Genomic DNA, 14488 nt, shown 5'->3' with positions numbered 1-14488 from the left:
AGCCATGTGATGAGAAAAGCCAGGCAATGGGGTTGTTTGCACTGCTGTATTACACAAACATGACTTTTGCCGGTTAACGCCCTCCCGCTGGGTGCTTCATGCTGCATCATATGCATGTCATGTTATGTTAGGCTGGACACAAACAGCGGCAAGGGAGTCAGGGAGCAGCAGCGCTGTCTGCACAGGGGAGGCTACTGCTGTGGCTCTACCAGCTCCTCATGACCCAATCTACTAGAGAATCCTACAAAAAGAGTCATAATAATTGTAACAACCTACAATTAAAAGGGCAGCTCATTTTAGCTTTCTGAATGTGCTATGGCCTTACCTGAATACCTTATACCTGTGCTTCTATACTTTATTACTTGTTACTTCTGTTGCTCTACCAGGCTTAAAAATGAGACTGTGATTTTTTTTTTTTTTTAAATGAAGCACCTCATGTTACAATTCAAAAGTGACTAAGAGGTTTAGGATGGTGAAACACTGGCACAGGTTGCCCAGAGAGGCTGTAGATGTTCCATCTCTGGAAACGTTCAAGGTTGGCTTGGACAGGGCTTTAGGCAACCTGATGTAATTGAGGCTGTCCCTGTGTATTGCAGGGGGGGTTGGACTAGATGAACCTTATAGTTCCCTTCCAACCCAAACCATTCTGTGATTCTATGATTCTAGGATGCAAAAGCAAGCCACCCAAAAGCAGCTTCTCTGTGATGACTGTATGAGCACTGTTTCTTTGGCCACCTGAGTTCAGACAGACCAAAGGACGCCCACAGCCACTCAGCGCAGAGCAGGTGGCCCAGTTTAGCTGCCACCCTGAAGTAATGGCCTTGTGAAGCTGAATGCTAAACCCTGTTTCCAAAAGCAGCCTAAACACTCAGGGTGCAAATTGCCACACAAAGCAAGTAAGTTCTGAGCGCTATCCGAATTTTGGAAGGAAGTCTGCACCTCTGATATTGGCTGGTATGGTGGCAAGTTTGGCCTTTTGTCTTGCTCTTTATTCTGTAAAATGTTCGGTGAGCTCAAGGGCATCACAAACTAGTAAACACAGTTTTAATAATCTTCATGTGTCAGAGATTTCAGCCTCTGAAGCACCTTCGGCGTTGGATGTCACTGATAAATCCCAGTTAAGAATGCACAGGTGGCATTTTAGCAAACCCATGAGTAATACTCCATTAACCGAGCACTGCTGTAAAGCCACATGGAGCAACACATGATGCCAGGATGAAGCTTCTCTGCACTTTGCAATTTTTTTGGATCTAAAATTACTAGTTGTCCATACCTAATACCTTTCCTTTCTCCTCTACATTGAACTCATCAAGTCTAGCTGATAACTAGCTGTATCAATGAGTGACAGTTGCCTTCAGTAAAGATCCAGATAATTGGCTCTCTGGTATAATATACCATGCCTTCCTGCCAATCTGTTGTAAACATATCTCCCTTCACCCCCCCCAGCTCATTTGCTTTCCGTAAAGGCATTAAAATACCTACAGCACAGGCATTTCTGTTGTAATACAGGTTTACTTCGACACCACGCATCCCTTACCGATCATTGGAGACTCTATAAAACTCCATGAATTAGTTTGAGGGATGTAGGACTGCAAGACCCCTGCGGCTCGGCCGGCTTCGTTCACCCCACCGAAGACATAGATCTTCCCGCCGCAAACGGTTGCAGCGGCCGAATGGACGGCCTTCGGCAGAGGGGCGATGGTCTCCCACTGGTTGGTTATCGTATCGTACCTAAGACAACAGCAATCGGAGTGAGCTCAGATGATGCAACACTGCGTGAACAGTAAAGACAGGACAGACAGGCAGAGAAAGCAGGCTGGAATATAACAGAAAGGCAGCTTGACAAGCAGAAGAAAAGCAGAGGTGGAAATGTATTTTTTAACATCCTACAAATTTAGCCACTTGGTAAACAGTGTAATTAATGCTTTTTCTAAGCTTTTAAAACATTGAGAAAAGCCCATAGAAGGCTGGTTCTATTTTCTGTATATGCCTTTCAAATCTCATTATAGTCCAAGCTAAAGAAACTCAGGACATCTTTGTTGAGATGTCTTCCACTAATTAATTTCTTTTAATGAGTATACAATGAGATTATTCTTGCAAATCAGTGCAATGATATCCAATAGCAACTGCAGGCAGCAACTGTTAATATACTTCAGTTGTTCAGCTTGTGGAACACATCTCACCTGCAACATAATACAACACGATAGCTCGTTTTACTCTAGTTAACTAACCAGCGATGCACATTTTGTGCCGGAATAAGTTCCTCCATTTAATTTTTGTTGTACAACCGAAACTACTGTGCTTCATTGCAGGGTGCTGCAAATATTAATGCTGGAATAAGATTTCATCATTGCATCCATATTTGACATGAAGCAAACAGAAAAGAGTATGCATGAAAGTGCTAAATTAGTTTTAAGGTCGTCAGTATCTGATTTAATTAAGCCATTGACCATAAGGGATGTGCAGTTAATAATCCATGGATGGAAGATTCATTTTAGACAATGTCACAAGTACAGACGTCAATTTTTTTTTAAAGATAATGTGGCAGGGATCCAAATAGCTGCTCTAAAATGAGTCTTGGAGACAGTGGAAAATAATGTGATTTTTAGGCTTCTGTATTTCCATGTAATGGCACATTCAGTCAAATAGGAGTTTCCTGCATAGTGATTATTCAGAATTGTTGACTGCAAGAACAGAAGCCCTCATCACCCATTCAGGGCTTTTGCTCTTAATATTAGTGATATGCAATATGCAAACGTGAAATGAATCCATAGCCATGAACTCATCTGTAAAAAATGATTTAGTGACAGGGGAATTCTCCCTTTGCAACACGTCCCTCAAATTCTCACTGCCCAAACTTGGGGAAAATGAAATAGAGAAATGATACAAACGGTGGAAACAGCACAAAATAATGTGCTCAATGAAAATGCATTAATGAGTTTCCAAGCAATATAACTGAAAGTAATTAACACAATCATAAAACTGAAACAAAAGCAAGAGGGAGACAAACTTTAACTTAAAAAAAAAAAAAAAAATCAGCAAAGTCCCTTAAAATAAGCACGGAGAACTGCCTTGTACAATGCTCTAAATTAGTTACTGAGAAATTAAATTCATCTAAAACAAGTGATCGAAGGGGAGAAATATAACAAGATTAAACATGGTGCTGGGAGCATTCAAGGTGACACTGGGCTGATTCTTAACGTTTGGTACCAAACCTGAGCACTCTGACTGCACAAACAACTCCTCCATGTCGGGCACCATAGGCTGCATCTCCTGCATTTGCCCAGAGCACTTGGGTCAGCACTCGTGTCCATCCTAGCAGATATGCAAAAATCTTGCATAATATAAACAGTTTCATACACTGCTTTTAGGTTACACCTTGCTAACTCACCTACTGCAGTAATTTGGGGCTTGGTAATTTAATTCTTGATGCCTTATTAAAAGCTGGTTAAGAAACCGGTTATAACTGGTTAGAAACTGGGAAACGTGATAGAGCTGAGAAGAACTGACACAACGTTCCTTTCTAGTTCCTCAGCCTCTACTATATAAATTATACCTGTCACCCGATAGGTATTGTCTCACACAATCGACTGTGACTTAGCACCAGGAATATGTGTGGCCAGTCGAAGTGGTCTGAGACGGGATGGTGAGCAGCCATGCCGCCTTCCCTGGCACTGGCAGAAGTACCTGGCAGACCACAGTTCCCAAGACAGATATATTCCTGCCAACAGCTTTCTGATCATCCTAACACCTTTATTGGAAGGATGGGTTATATCCTTCACATATGCTGGGGGCCAGGTGTGGTTGAGGACCATGTCTATAGGAATACTGGAGAAAGGTTCAAATTACAACAATCATCCTTACTGGGACCTCAGGTCCTCTAGACCCCATTTTTCACACACTTTCATTGCTCTCCATTTATGCTCTGTGATGACAGACCTTATCTTTCTTTCTCCTACCCTCCTTCAACTGCCATTTCGAAACCAAAAATGACCAGTTTCACTTCATCTGCTGAAAGCCAAAGGCTGCAGATCTACTGGATTTAGGTGCAATTGAGGAAGTTTAGAAAAACACTCTTGTCTTGAAGGTCATTTGGTTTAAAAAATCAGTGAACCATAAAGGAGGAGGAAGCAAGTTCTTGCCCACCTAACACGGGCATCTAACGTGAGTTTTACATAGTCTGCTCAGTGAAGCAATACTCTTAAATGCCTAACTTACCCCTGGGGCTGAATAGAATTTGGTGCCTTCAAGGCTTCCGGATGCTTGTCCATCAAGTCCTTCCATCCTCTGGGAATTTAACCCCCACTTCATTCCATCCTTGCAAAACTGTAGACCTAATTTCTAGTCTCTGTTTTGCTTTGGCTCCCAGCCACAAGAAAGTAAGTTTTTTTTTTTTTTTTTTCCCCTGTTGGATTATAAAGTCATTTGCTAACAAATCTTTCTTTTTCATGTACGGACTTCCAGAAAATAATAAAGTCATGTCTTCATCTTCCATGGGATAAACTAAGTCGTCTAAGCTCCTTAAGTCTCTGCAAGGTAGGTTTCCATCATTTTGGTCTATATCAAGTCAGCTCTTAACGTGTTCACACAAGGATTTGCACCAGATTAACTAAATTGGTTTAAAAATGAATAAAGTTGAATCTTTGTAACCTTCCAGGACAGGAAATAATGACACCTGCTTTACCTCTTTGCCCTAGAGCCTTTCTATCTGTCGTGTCACCTCCGGTGTTGCCATCACTCCGCTGCCACTAGTGCTAATGGGGCTCCTCGGCTGCCTGTAACACTGGCTCTGCTCAGGGACCAGCGGGGAGGGAACTGATTTAAAGAATAATCACTTTGATCTCTTTCCATTAGTCAAGCTTTGCATTTGATTCCCCTGTTTGAAGCCACAGATGGAGACTTAATGGGAGCTGGCTTCAAGCCAAGCAAAGTTTTTTCTTCCCTCTTCTCCACTGCTCCCTCCAGTCCCAGTGTGTCCATGCTTGTCCTCCGCTATGGGCCTACCAAGCCCATCCAATTTGCTGAACTTGAAACTTCAAGGACATCTCTTTTCACGTGACTGATTTCTGGTTTTGCAGTCTTGCACGCTACGGACTCACATGTGGTTTTACACAGAAGCCCTCACATGCCTTCCCCTTACCCCAGAGCAGTCCCTGCAACTCTGCCGTCCATGGCCCTGCTGTGCTCTGGACATCAGGCTTTCCATGTGTGCAGGATGTGTGTGTCCCTGCCTGTCACTTCATGTGCACTGAGCACCGTTGTCTCACCTGAGCCTTCTGCAGCTACCATCCTCTGGTTTATGAATTATTTATATACCCATGATATGGAATGATCTGAACCCAGCAGAAAATACAGCCCAGGCTTGAAGAAAGCATATGCAGAAATAAGCTGGTTTCCACAACTCTCTACTCATAAGATTTAGTCTGTGAGCCTGATCTTCCTCTTGCTTCATACGTTTCATTCAATGCCTCCTTTCTTGCTCTTTCCCTGCCACCTCAGTATTAACAGCAGAAAACCCTTAATTTCAAGCTGTGCAGTTTGCGTCTCTATCTTCTTGACTTTTGATCTCTTCAGCACCTGAAAACAGTGTGTTTTTTTTTTTTTTTCCCTCCACAGTCTCTTAATTTTTCTCCTCCTCAATTAAACAGCCATATGAGTATCTTCATATATTCACATTATAAAATCCTTACATCGTGGTCAGTCACTTACAGACATGCATCTTCCAGTTTCTCACACATTACTTAATTCTGTTTGCAGGGAAGCTGCTATTTAAAATAAAGATGTACAGTGTCATATTAATCTGCTCTTCAGATGATCCACATGTTTAAAATCACATTAATGGATTACTATTTTTTGCCTTTTTTATTTTCTTCTGACTGTTCTGAGGGGTTTAAGAAACTATCCTTGGACAAGGCTATATATTTAATTTTCTTAAGACATCACAGAATTATAGAATCACAGAACTTTTTAGGTTGGAAAAGACCTTTAAGATCATCGAGTCCAACCGTTAACACACAACTGCCAAGGCCACCACTAAACCATGTCCCTAAGCACCGCATCTACACGTCTTTTAAAAACCTCCAGGTATGGTGACTCAACCACTTCCCTGGGCAGCCTGTTCCAATGCTTGACAACCCTTTCAGTGAAGAAATTTTTCCTAATATCCAATCTAAACCTCCCCTGATGCAATTTGAGGTCATTTCCTGTTGTCCTATTGCTTGTTACTTGGGAGAGGAGACTGACAGCCACCTGACTACAACCTCCTTTCAGGTAGGTGTAGAGAGTGATAAGGTCTCCCCTGAGACTCCTTCTCTTCAGGCTAAACAAATCCAGTTTCCTCAGCTGCTCCTCATAAGACTTGTGCTGCAGACCCTGCACCAGCTCTGTTGCCCTTCTCTGGACACGCTTCAACACTTCAATGTCTTTCTTGCAGTGAGGGGCCCAAAACTGAACTCAGTATTTGAGTTGTGGCCTCACCAGTGCCGAGTACAGGGGGACAATCGCTTCCCTAATCCTGCTGGCCACACTATTTCTGATACAATCCAGGATGCTGCTGGCATTCTTGGCCACCTGGGCACACTGCTGGCTCATGTTCAGTCAGCTGTTGACCAACACTCCCAGGTCCTTTTCTGCCAGGCATCTTTCCAGCCAGTCTTCCCCAAGCCTGTAGCATTGGATGGGGTTGTTGTGACCCGAGTGCAGGACCTGACACTGAGTCTTGTTGAACCTCACACAATTGGACTTGGCCCATCGATCCAGCCTGTCCAGATCCCCCTGGAGACCCTTCCTATCCTCAAGCAGATCAACATCCTATCCAAGTTGCTGTTGTCTACAAACTTACTGAGGGGGCACTCAATCCCCTCGTCCAGATCATTGACAAAGATATTAAACAGAACTGGCCCCAATGCTGAGCCCTGGGGAACACCACCTGTGACCAGCTGCCAACTGGATTTAACTCCATTCACCACCACTCTTTGGGCTCAGCTATCCAGCCAATTTTTCACCCAGTGAACAGTATGCCTGTCCAAGCCACGAGCAGCCAGTTTCTCCAGGAGAATGCTGTGGGAAAGTGTCAAAAGCTTTACTGAAGTCCAGGTAGGCAACATCCACAGCTTTTTCCTCATCCACCAAGTGGGTCACCTTGTCATAGAAGGACATCGGGTTAGTCAAGCATGACCTGCCTTTTATAAACCCAAGCTGACTGGGCCTGATCACCTGTTTGTCCTGTACATGCCATGTGATGGCACTCAGGGTGCTCTGCTCCATAACCTTCCCTGGCACTGAGGTCAGACTGACAGGCCTGTAGTTCTCCAGATCCTCCTTATGGCCCTTCTTGTAGATGAGCATCACATTTGCTAACCTCCAGTCAACTGGGACTTCCCTGGTTGGCCAGAACTGCAAATAAATGATTGAAAAGTGGCTCGATGAGCACTTCTGCCAGTTCCCTCAGTACCCTCACATGGATCCCAACCAACTCCATAGATTTTTGTATCTTGGTGGTGTAGCAGGTCACTAACCATTCCCCCTTGGATTATGGGGGCTTCATTCTGCTCCGTGTTCCTGTCTTCCAGCTGAGGGAGCTGGGTACCTGGAGAACAACTGGTCTTCCTATTAAAGACTGAGGCAAAGAAGTCATTAAGGCCTTTTCCTCATCTTTTTTTCACTACGGTTCCCCCCACATTCAATAACAGATGAAGATTGTCCTTAGACCTCCTTTTGTTGCTAATGTATTTATAGAAACATTTTTTTATTGTCTTTTTTGGTAGTAGCCAGATTAAATTCTAGTTGGGCTTTGGACCTTCTAATTTTCTCCCTGCATAACCCCACAACATCCTTGTAGCCTTCCTGAGTTACCTGCCCCTTCTTCCAAAGGTCATAAACTCCCCTTTTGTTTCTGAGTTCCAGCCAAAGCTCTCTGTTCAGCCAGGCTGGTCTTCCTCCTCACCGACTTGTCTTTTGGCACGTAGGGACAGCCTGCTCCTGTGCCTTTAAGATTTCCTTCCTGAAGAACGGCCAGCCTCCCTGGACCCCTTTGCCCTTCAGGGCTGCCTCCCAAGGGACTCTGTCAAACAGTCTCCTAAACAGGCCACAGTCTGCCCTCCAGAAGTCCAAGGCAGCAGTTCTGCTGACTCCCCTCCTTACTTCTCCAAGAATTGAAAACTCTATCATCGCTGTGCCCTAGATGGCCTCCAACCGTCACATCACCCACAAGTCCTTCTCTGTTTGCGAGCAACAGGTCCAGTGCAGCGCCTTCCCTAGTTGGCTCACTCACCAGCTGTCTCAGGAAGTTCTCTTCCATACACTCCGGGAACCTCCTAGACTGTTTCCTCCCTGCTGTATTGCATTTCCAGCAGACATCTGGTAAGTTGAAGTGCCCCACGAGAACAAGGACTAGTGATTGTGGGACTTCTCTCAGTTGCTTACAGAATATTTTGTCTGCTTCTTCATCCTGGTTAGGTGCTCTATAACACCTTCCCACTATGATATCTGCCTTGTTGGCCTTCCCCCTGATTCTTACCCATAAACACTCAACCCTATCATCACCATCCTTAAGTTCTACACAGTCAAAACACTCCCTAACACACAGGGCTATCCCACCGCCTCTCCTTCCTTGCCTATCCCTTCTGAAGAGTTTATAGCCATCCATTGCAGCACTCCAGTTGTGCAAGTCATCCTACTGTGTTTCCATGACTGCAATTATATCACAGTTTTCCAGCTGCACGGTGACTTCCAGCTCCTCTTGTTGCTTGTGCTGCATCCATTGGTGTAGATGCACTTCAATTGGGCTGCTGATGCCGCCACCTTTTTGGGGGGTGAAGCCCTAATTCCTATGTGACCGTGTCTCAATAAAGCAGTAGGTACTGAAGCAGTTTCTAAGACTTATAAAGCTTATTCTTTACACTGAATTTTTTAGACTGTCTTCCAAGTACACACTGCCAACCAAAGTAATCTCCTGATTTTACAAAACCTTATTGTAAAAGTGCTGTCAGGTCAAGGAGATTCATCTTCTTCTGTCCTTCAAACAGATAATAACCACAAAGCACCCACATTTCCACACTTTTAGTCACATATATTGTCTTGTCAGCATACGCAGTCTTCTCAGCTCTCAAATTGCATATATTACAGGGCCCATCCATTATCTAAAAACCTAGTTCATGGATCCACTTCATTTCGCTGCCTCCCAACTCAACTCATATCTCAGAAGAAGACAGAAAGTGTAATACCCTCTCGCCGAACACTTAATGACTCGCTCCCTGTCACAAAGAAACTTGCCTGAGGGGCTTGATGGAGAACTGCAGCCGTGCTGTTATTTCCCTAAGCACTCATTCCAAAAACATAACTCTCCCTGAATATATACCCATGTACAACCACAAAAATGGACTTATAACTCAGCTTCTCTGGCACATGCATATTGTTTTAAGATGAGTAACAAACGACTTGTACTCGTCTGTTTGTGATAGTCCTGTAATATTATCCATCGAGCCAGAATTTTTACTGCCTCTTTACAGACAAATGGCAGATAAAGGGTAAAAAATCTCAGCCCTATTGAAGTTAATGGGAAAACACCCACTGATTTAAGTGGCACCAGAATTTCTGGTTGAGGCTGAACCCTTCAGCATCAATGACACAACCAAAAGCATGGTGAGAGGAGCACAGGAGCTGATGCCATATATCATTAGGAGTCTTGGGGTCCTACTTGCTTTAATGCTTTCTAATGGCGCAGCAAATGAATTAGGTGCAGGCAGGTGGGAGCACGTATACATAAGATGGCCTGGCATTTGTCTTTAAAAACCAAAATGCAGTAAAAACATATTTGTAAGATTTTAACCATTTAAGATGAAATATTACAAGAATTCCATGAAAAACAGGTAGAGAGCAAGAAGGAAACTAGGAGAAAACATTATTTTCTCTGTCTTCAAAGACCCACTGTGGGGAGACAACCTGTAGTCTCCATGCTCTGGGGTTGCTAACTGGTGAGGTGAGGGTATGTCAATTTGGACTGGAGACGTGCACTCCACCATGCCAGTGAATATTGCATCAAAACCTGGCCAAAGCTGGGCATGGTCACGCTTGAGCTGACCGCAAACAGAAAGCAAAATGTGGTTGGGAAAGATAAGCTGCATGTGCATGAGGGGAGGTGGTAGGTGGCCCAGCGAGGGAGGGTGTCCAGTGCCTTGCCCTTCACACTAGTGGCACAGCCCAGGACTGCATTGTGTGTTAGGCCTGGATGATCCCCCATACCTCTGTCTGGGTGGGTAACGGGGCTATAAACTTAGACGCCTCCTTTGAGGTGAGAAACCAACCAAAACCAAAGAGCGCACAACCCTGAAATTCAACACTGAGGGGAACAATGTTAACCTCAGAGGTAAATGTAATTTTTGGCATCACCTGACTTGAAGCATATGATCATGTCACCTTATTATTTTAATATAGTGTTTTTTTAAGATCTGCTGGAATGACAGAGAGGCTCCCCATCCTGAGAGATAGTATCTCAGTGTCCCACCCAAACCAACACAATATTTGAAGAGGAATGTGCAGCCCACACAGAAATAACGTGGGAGAAGGTTGGTCACTTGTAGCTCTTCAGGAAAGAAAAAGAAGGCAGAGTCAAGAAGCGGGCATTAACTGTGCAAAAGACACCAGACAACTGAGTAATTAAAGTGACTTTACTTTGCATTTTAAAGTGGGTTTTTTTAAAGTTGCAACCCAAATTCAGAAAGCCTCATCGCTTGCAAAAGTGGGTACAGTGATTTAAATTCCTGAACACTCACAGAAATTAGCTGGCTAGTCCAAAAGGTAAATGCTTCTGTCTGAAAAGGCGGCCTGACTACTCAGCACAGCTACGAGGGTCATCTTTTTCTCACCTGCATTTCTAACAGCAGACCTTGAAACATCCTTTCCAAAATGCACAGCTTCAGCCATGCCATGCTTTGCCTCTGCCATCCTGCACTGTCATTTTAATACAAAGAATAAAAAAGGAAACATCCCCAAACCTCTCTCATTTCTTGGCATAACCCAAAGGAGGCCATGTTGCACTTTTTCCATGGCTTTGTCTCACAAGTCACTTTACTGACAATAGCAGATTAATTATAGCCACGGGTTTAGCAAATCCCCATGACAAGACGTCCTTATTGTGGTTGAGACAGTGTGTGCTGAAATGATAGGGAAGAAATCTGTTCCTTTCCCACATACAAGTCTCTTGGTGGGCTTGTTACAACTGAAAACTAGCACGGCTGCTCTCGCTGAGCCATGCAGGGTATGCCGAGGGCCTTAGTGTGACTTTGCAGGCTGCAATGTCATTTATGGCAAGGGCTTGGGTAACTGAGATGAGAAGGAATGAGAGGGGGTGACTTTGCTTGATTTGGGGTCCATTCAACTGACCAAGATTTTGGATGCTTTGTTAAAGAGAGACCATGAGTATCAGACCAGAGACAGAAATAAGACCCTGGGAAAACTAAAAAGAGAAAATTTAATCAATGACATCTACCAAGATACCTATCTGTGATAGCATTATTTCGATCTTCATTTTTATCAAGAGATGGAATAAAACGCTGCATCTCTTTCCTGGGCTCTCTGCATTCCATGTTCACAAAAACATTTCTGCTAGTTAAAAATCTACTGACTGAAATACTGACAAATATCTTCAGAAATCAGGAAATCATCTGCATAAAACGGTGAGATTTTCTTCAAAGCAAGTCCCGAGGGCAGTGCCCACTGTAAACTCAGGGTTAAGGAGGGAAGCAATGCTCACATGTTTCATTCACTGCTATGATTCATCATTCAAACTTTGCTGTCTACATTTCCCTGACTTGCTGAGATCACCATCACCACTGTCAGTTTTTCAGCCCATGCCTGGGCCAGGAGAGAAAGCTACCTGTTGACCTTGTCCCATAGCACATGTCCTTTCAAGGGGTTATTTTGTCACATCCTTGTCTCCTAAGCAAAGTAGTGCCATATTTGTGAAAGATAGAGGAACATAAAAATAGGGCTGTATGTGAATGGTGACCACCCAGCACCAGCTAGGATCTCCCTGGCCACGCATACAGATAACTGGTCTGTCCCACGCACGGAATTAGGCAGAAATCCTTTGGGAAAAAAAAAAAGTCATCACATGATTAAAGATTGTACCAAAAAGTAGATCTGCAGAAGGAAACCTTATTTTCGGCATTTCCAAATTTCCTGTGTATTTGTCTTCTAAACATTAATAAACTTATAATACAGGTTTTGGTATTGAGTGCTTATGGTATCTACCTCAATGAAAAAAATAAACACACCCTGCATAAATGGAACACAAATGTTGCAGCATCAAAATCCAGAAATAATAGATTGAAAGCATCTTTAATCCTAACCTTTTGAAAAATGTTCTTTATTTCTTTGCAAATCTTTCTTAATGACCTATCCCTTCTGGCTTGCCTGTGAAGGCAATTTTTACCAGGAAATGCCTGCTTCAGAATGTTGCTGAAGTATTCAGATTGAGCTCTTAAAACTGACAAAAAGAAAAAACACCTGTATTTTTGGTTGCCAGATTCACTAAGGAAAAACATTTCACAGAAATGTATCATTCATCTATTGTCACAATGCATTTTTAAGTGTTTGGGTAAGGCTAGGGCTCTACTGATCTTTCTAGAATGGGATTTTCTTACATATTGCATTTCAAAGTGGTTTCTATGTTTTAATGAAAACATTGATATGCATATAAAATTTATGGTTTTACTGAATGTTATGGTTGACATGAAATTAGTTGGTTTTGGAATTCTACTTTGTGAAATGTTTCTTTTGTGCCTTTGTGTCTTCCTTTTTTTTAAAGTTCCATGTGAGAAAGGGAAAACTTTTATATCCAGAGTCTTCTTGAAAAGAGAAATTTCCATTCTGTCCCATCTATATTCAGGCCCTCCCGGACAGGAATTCAAAACTGTTTCCATTTATTGGTTGCTTTACTTGGAGCTTGGCAGGTCCCAGCCCCAGGCCAAGACCACCATTCCTTCCAGCCAGGTCAAGGCTGGGGTGCTTTACCAGGAGAGTGCATGTGAGAAACTTACTTTGCTGTTCCTTTTTTTGGATTAAAAAAAAAAAAAAAAAAGAAAAAAAGGATTATAGTGGTCTCTAAAGACTTTCATCAGTACTAAATTCAAAGGAAGTTTATTAGTTCATTGTATAATCTGTGTAAAGTGTCCAAAGAAGCTTAATTCCTCTCTTCCCTCCCCTGAGCAAACCGACAAACAAACTGCCAGCTTTTGTCTTTGGTTTTGAAACAATGGTCTCCACTGAAGCTTTAAAAAGAAATCTAATCCTGCATAGTTTCTCCTTTTTTAGCTGTTATAAAAGCTTATTTTAACACATACAGTCCATTTGATGTGTCCTTTAAAAGGGAAATGGTCCTTTAGCATAGCATGAAATAAAACGATTCAGCAAACAGCATGGTTTTGGGAGTTTTTTTTTTTTTTTTTACCTTTCCACATGGTCAACGTTGCCTGCCACACCGACCCCTCCAATGGTATAAATTTTCCCATCGTACACCAGACTGTTATGTCGACACCTTGGGACTGTCATGCGGGACACGAGGTTCCAGTTATCGAGCAAGGACATGTAACACCAGACATCAGCGAGTGTGACACCTGACTCCATGCCACCTGGCACCGACGTGTGGGTGAGGGAAAGAAAAGGGGGAGAATTACGTGAGATCCTGGAATGGCAGCAGCTTTGCACACAGCAATCAAAGCCAGTTACAAAGTAAAAACTCTTCAAATGACATTTGACTAATTAAAATAAATCACCCTCAATACTGAGCATCTGTTCTGATGATGCATATCTGTGTCATTTATTCACGCGCCCCAAAGGCTGTTTTTTTTAATAAGATGACATGAAGAAATCAAGATGTCAGACTGTGAGGGACGTGTACATAAGGGGATAGACCCTTTTTGGTGTTCATAAATAACTCCCAGTCTATTAAATCACTGCAACACTGGTAAGATGTCAGGAGGCAGAGCCTATCTTGGTTTGCAAGACACAGGCCAGTCTGAAATCTAAAATGCTGAATACAGTCATGGATTGAAGCAACACGTATATGGGCAGAATAAAGTCAGTGCTTGAACTGTAGGCTTATTGTCTAATTTTCAGGGAGAAATTTCTTAGGTATTTTAATTTTCTGATAAAGGAAAGAACCAGCTGTACCACTCCTGTAAAACAGTTCAAAATGCTCCACTGAAATATTTATATTGGTCATTTTTAAACTTCTGACTGAACCTTCCAAGGTAGCCACTTAGTGGGCGTCTTTACTATCCCCATTTTGAAGCACAAAGAGATTAAATGATTTATTTGAGACCACACTAGGCGTCAGTGGTTGAGCCAGGAAAAGAAACTAGACTCAGTTCTGTGGTTTAATGAGAAAACCAGGCTTCCTCCTTGGTATTTTGCTCTCCAAAGCTATGCTATGCAGTGTGGGGTCCAGTACTTGGAGCTTGAATGGTTCATTCCCACTTCTGTTGGT

General features: G+C 42.9%; 1 protein-coding gene across 5 annotated transcripts in view; it reads right to left on the bottom strand.

Moving 5' to 3' along the window:
* Positions 1 to 14488, bottom strand: part of KLHL29 (kelch like family member 29) — a 405860-nt gene that overhangs the window by 21024 nt on the left and 370348 nt on the right. For all 5 annotated transcript variants that reach the window (XM_042803184.1, XM_033004989.2, XM_042803185.1 and 2 more), the window contains 2 exons: positions 13451 to 13631; positions 1538 to 1731 (listed from right to left, as the gene is read on the bottom strand). In XM_042803184.1, the coding sequence (XP_042659118.1) occupies positions 1538 to 1731; positions 13451 to 13631 (375 nt within the window). The remainder of the gene's footprint in view (positions 1 to 1537; positions 1732 to 13450; positions 13632 to 14488) is intronic.

This window comes from Tyto alba, unplaced genomic scaffold, assembly GCF_018691265.1.
Source record: "Tyto alba isolate M040663 unplaced genomic scaffold, T.alba_DEE_v4.0 Super-Scaffold_40, whole genome shotgun sequence".
Taxonomy (NCBI): domain Eukaryota; kingdom Metazoa; phylum Chordata; class Aves; order Strigiformes; family Tytonidae; genus Tyto; species Tyto alba.
The sequence above is the reverse complement of the archived record's forward strand: the minus strand, read 5'-3'. Positions and strand labels throughout refer to the sequence as shown.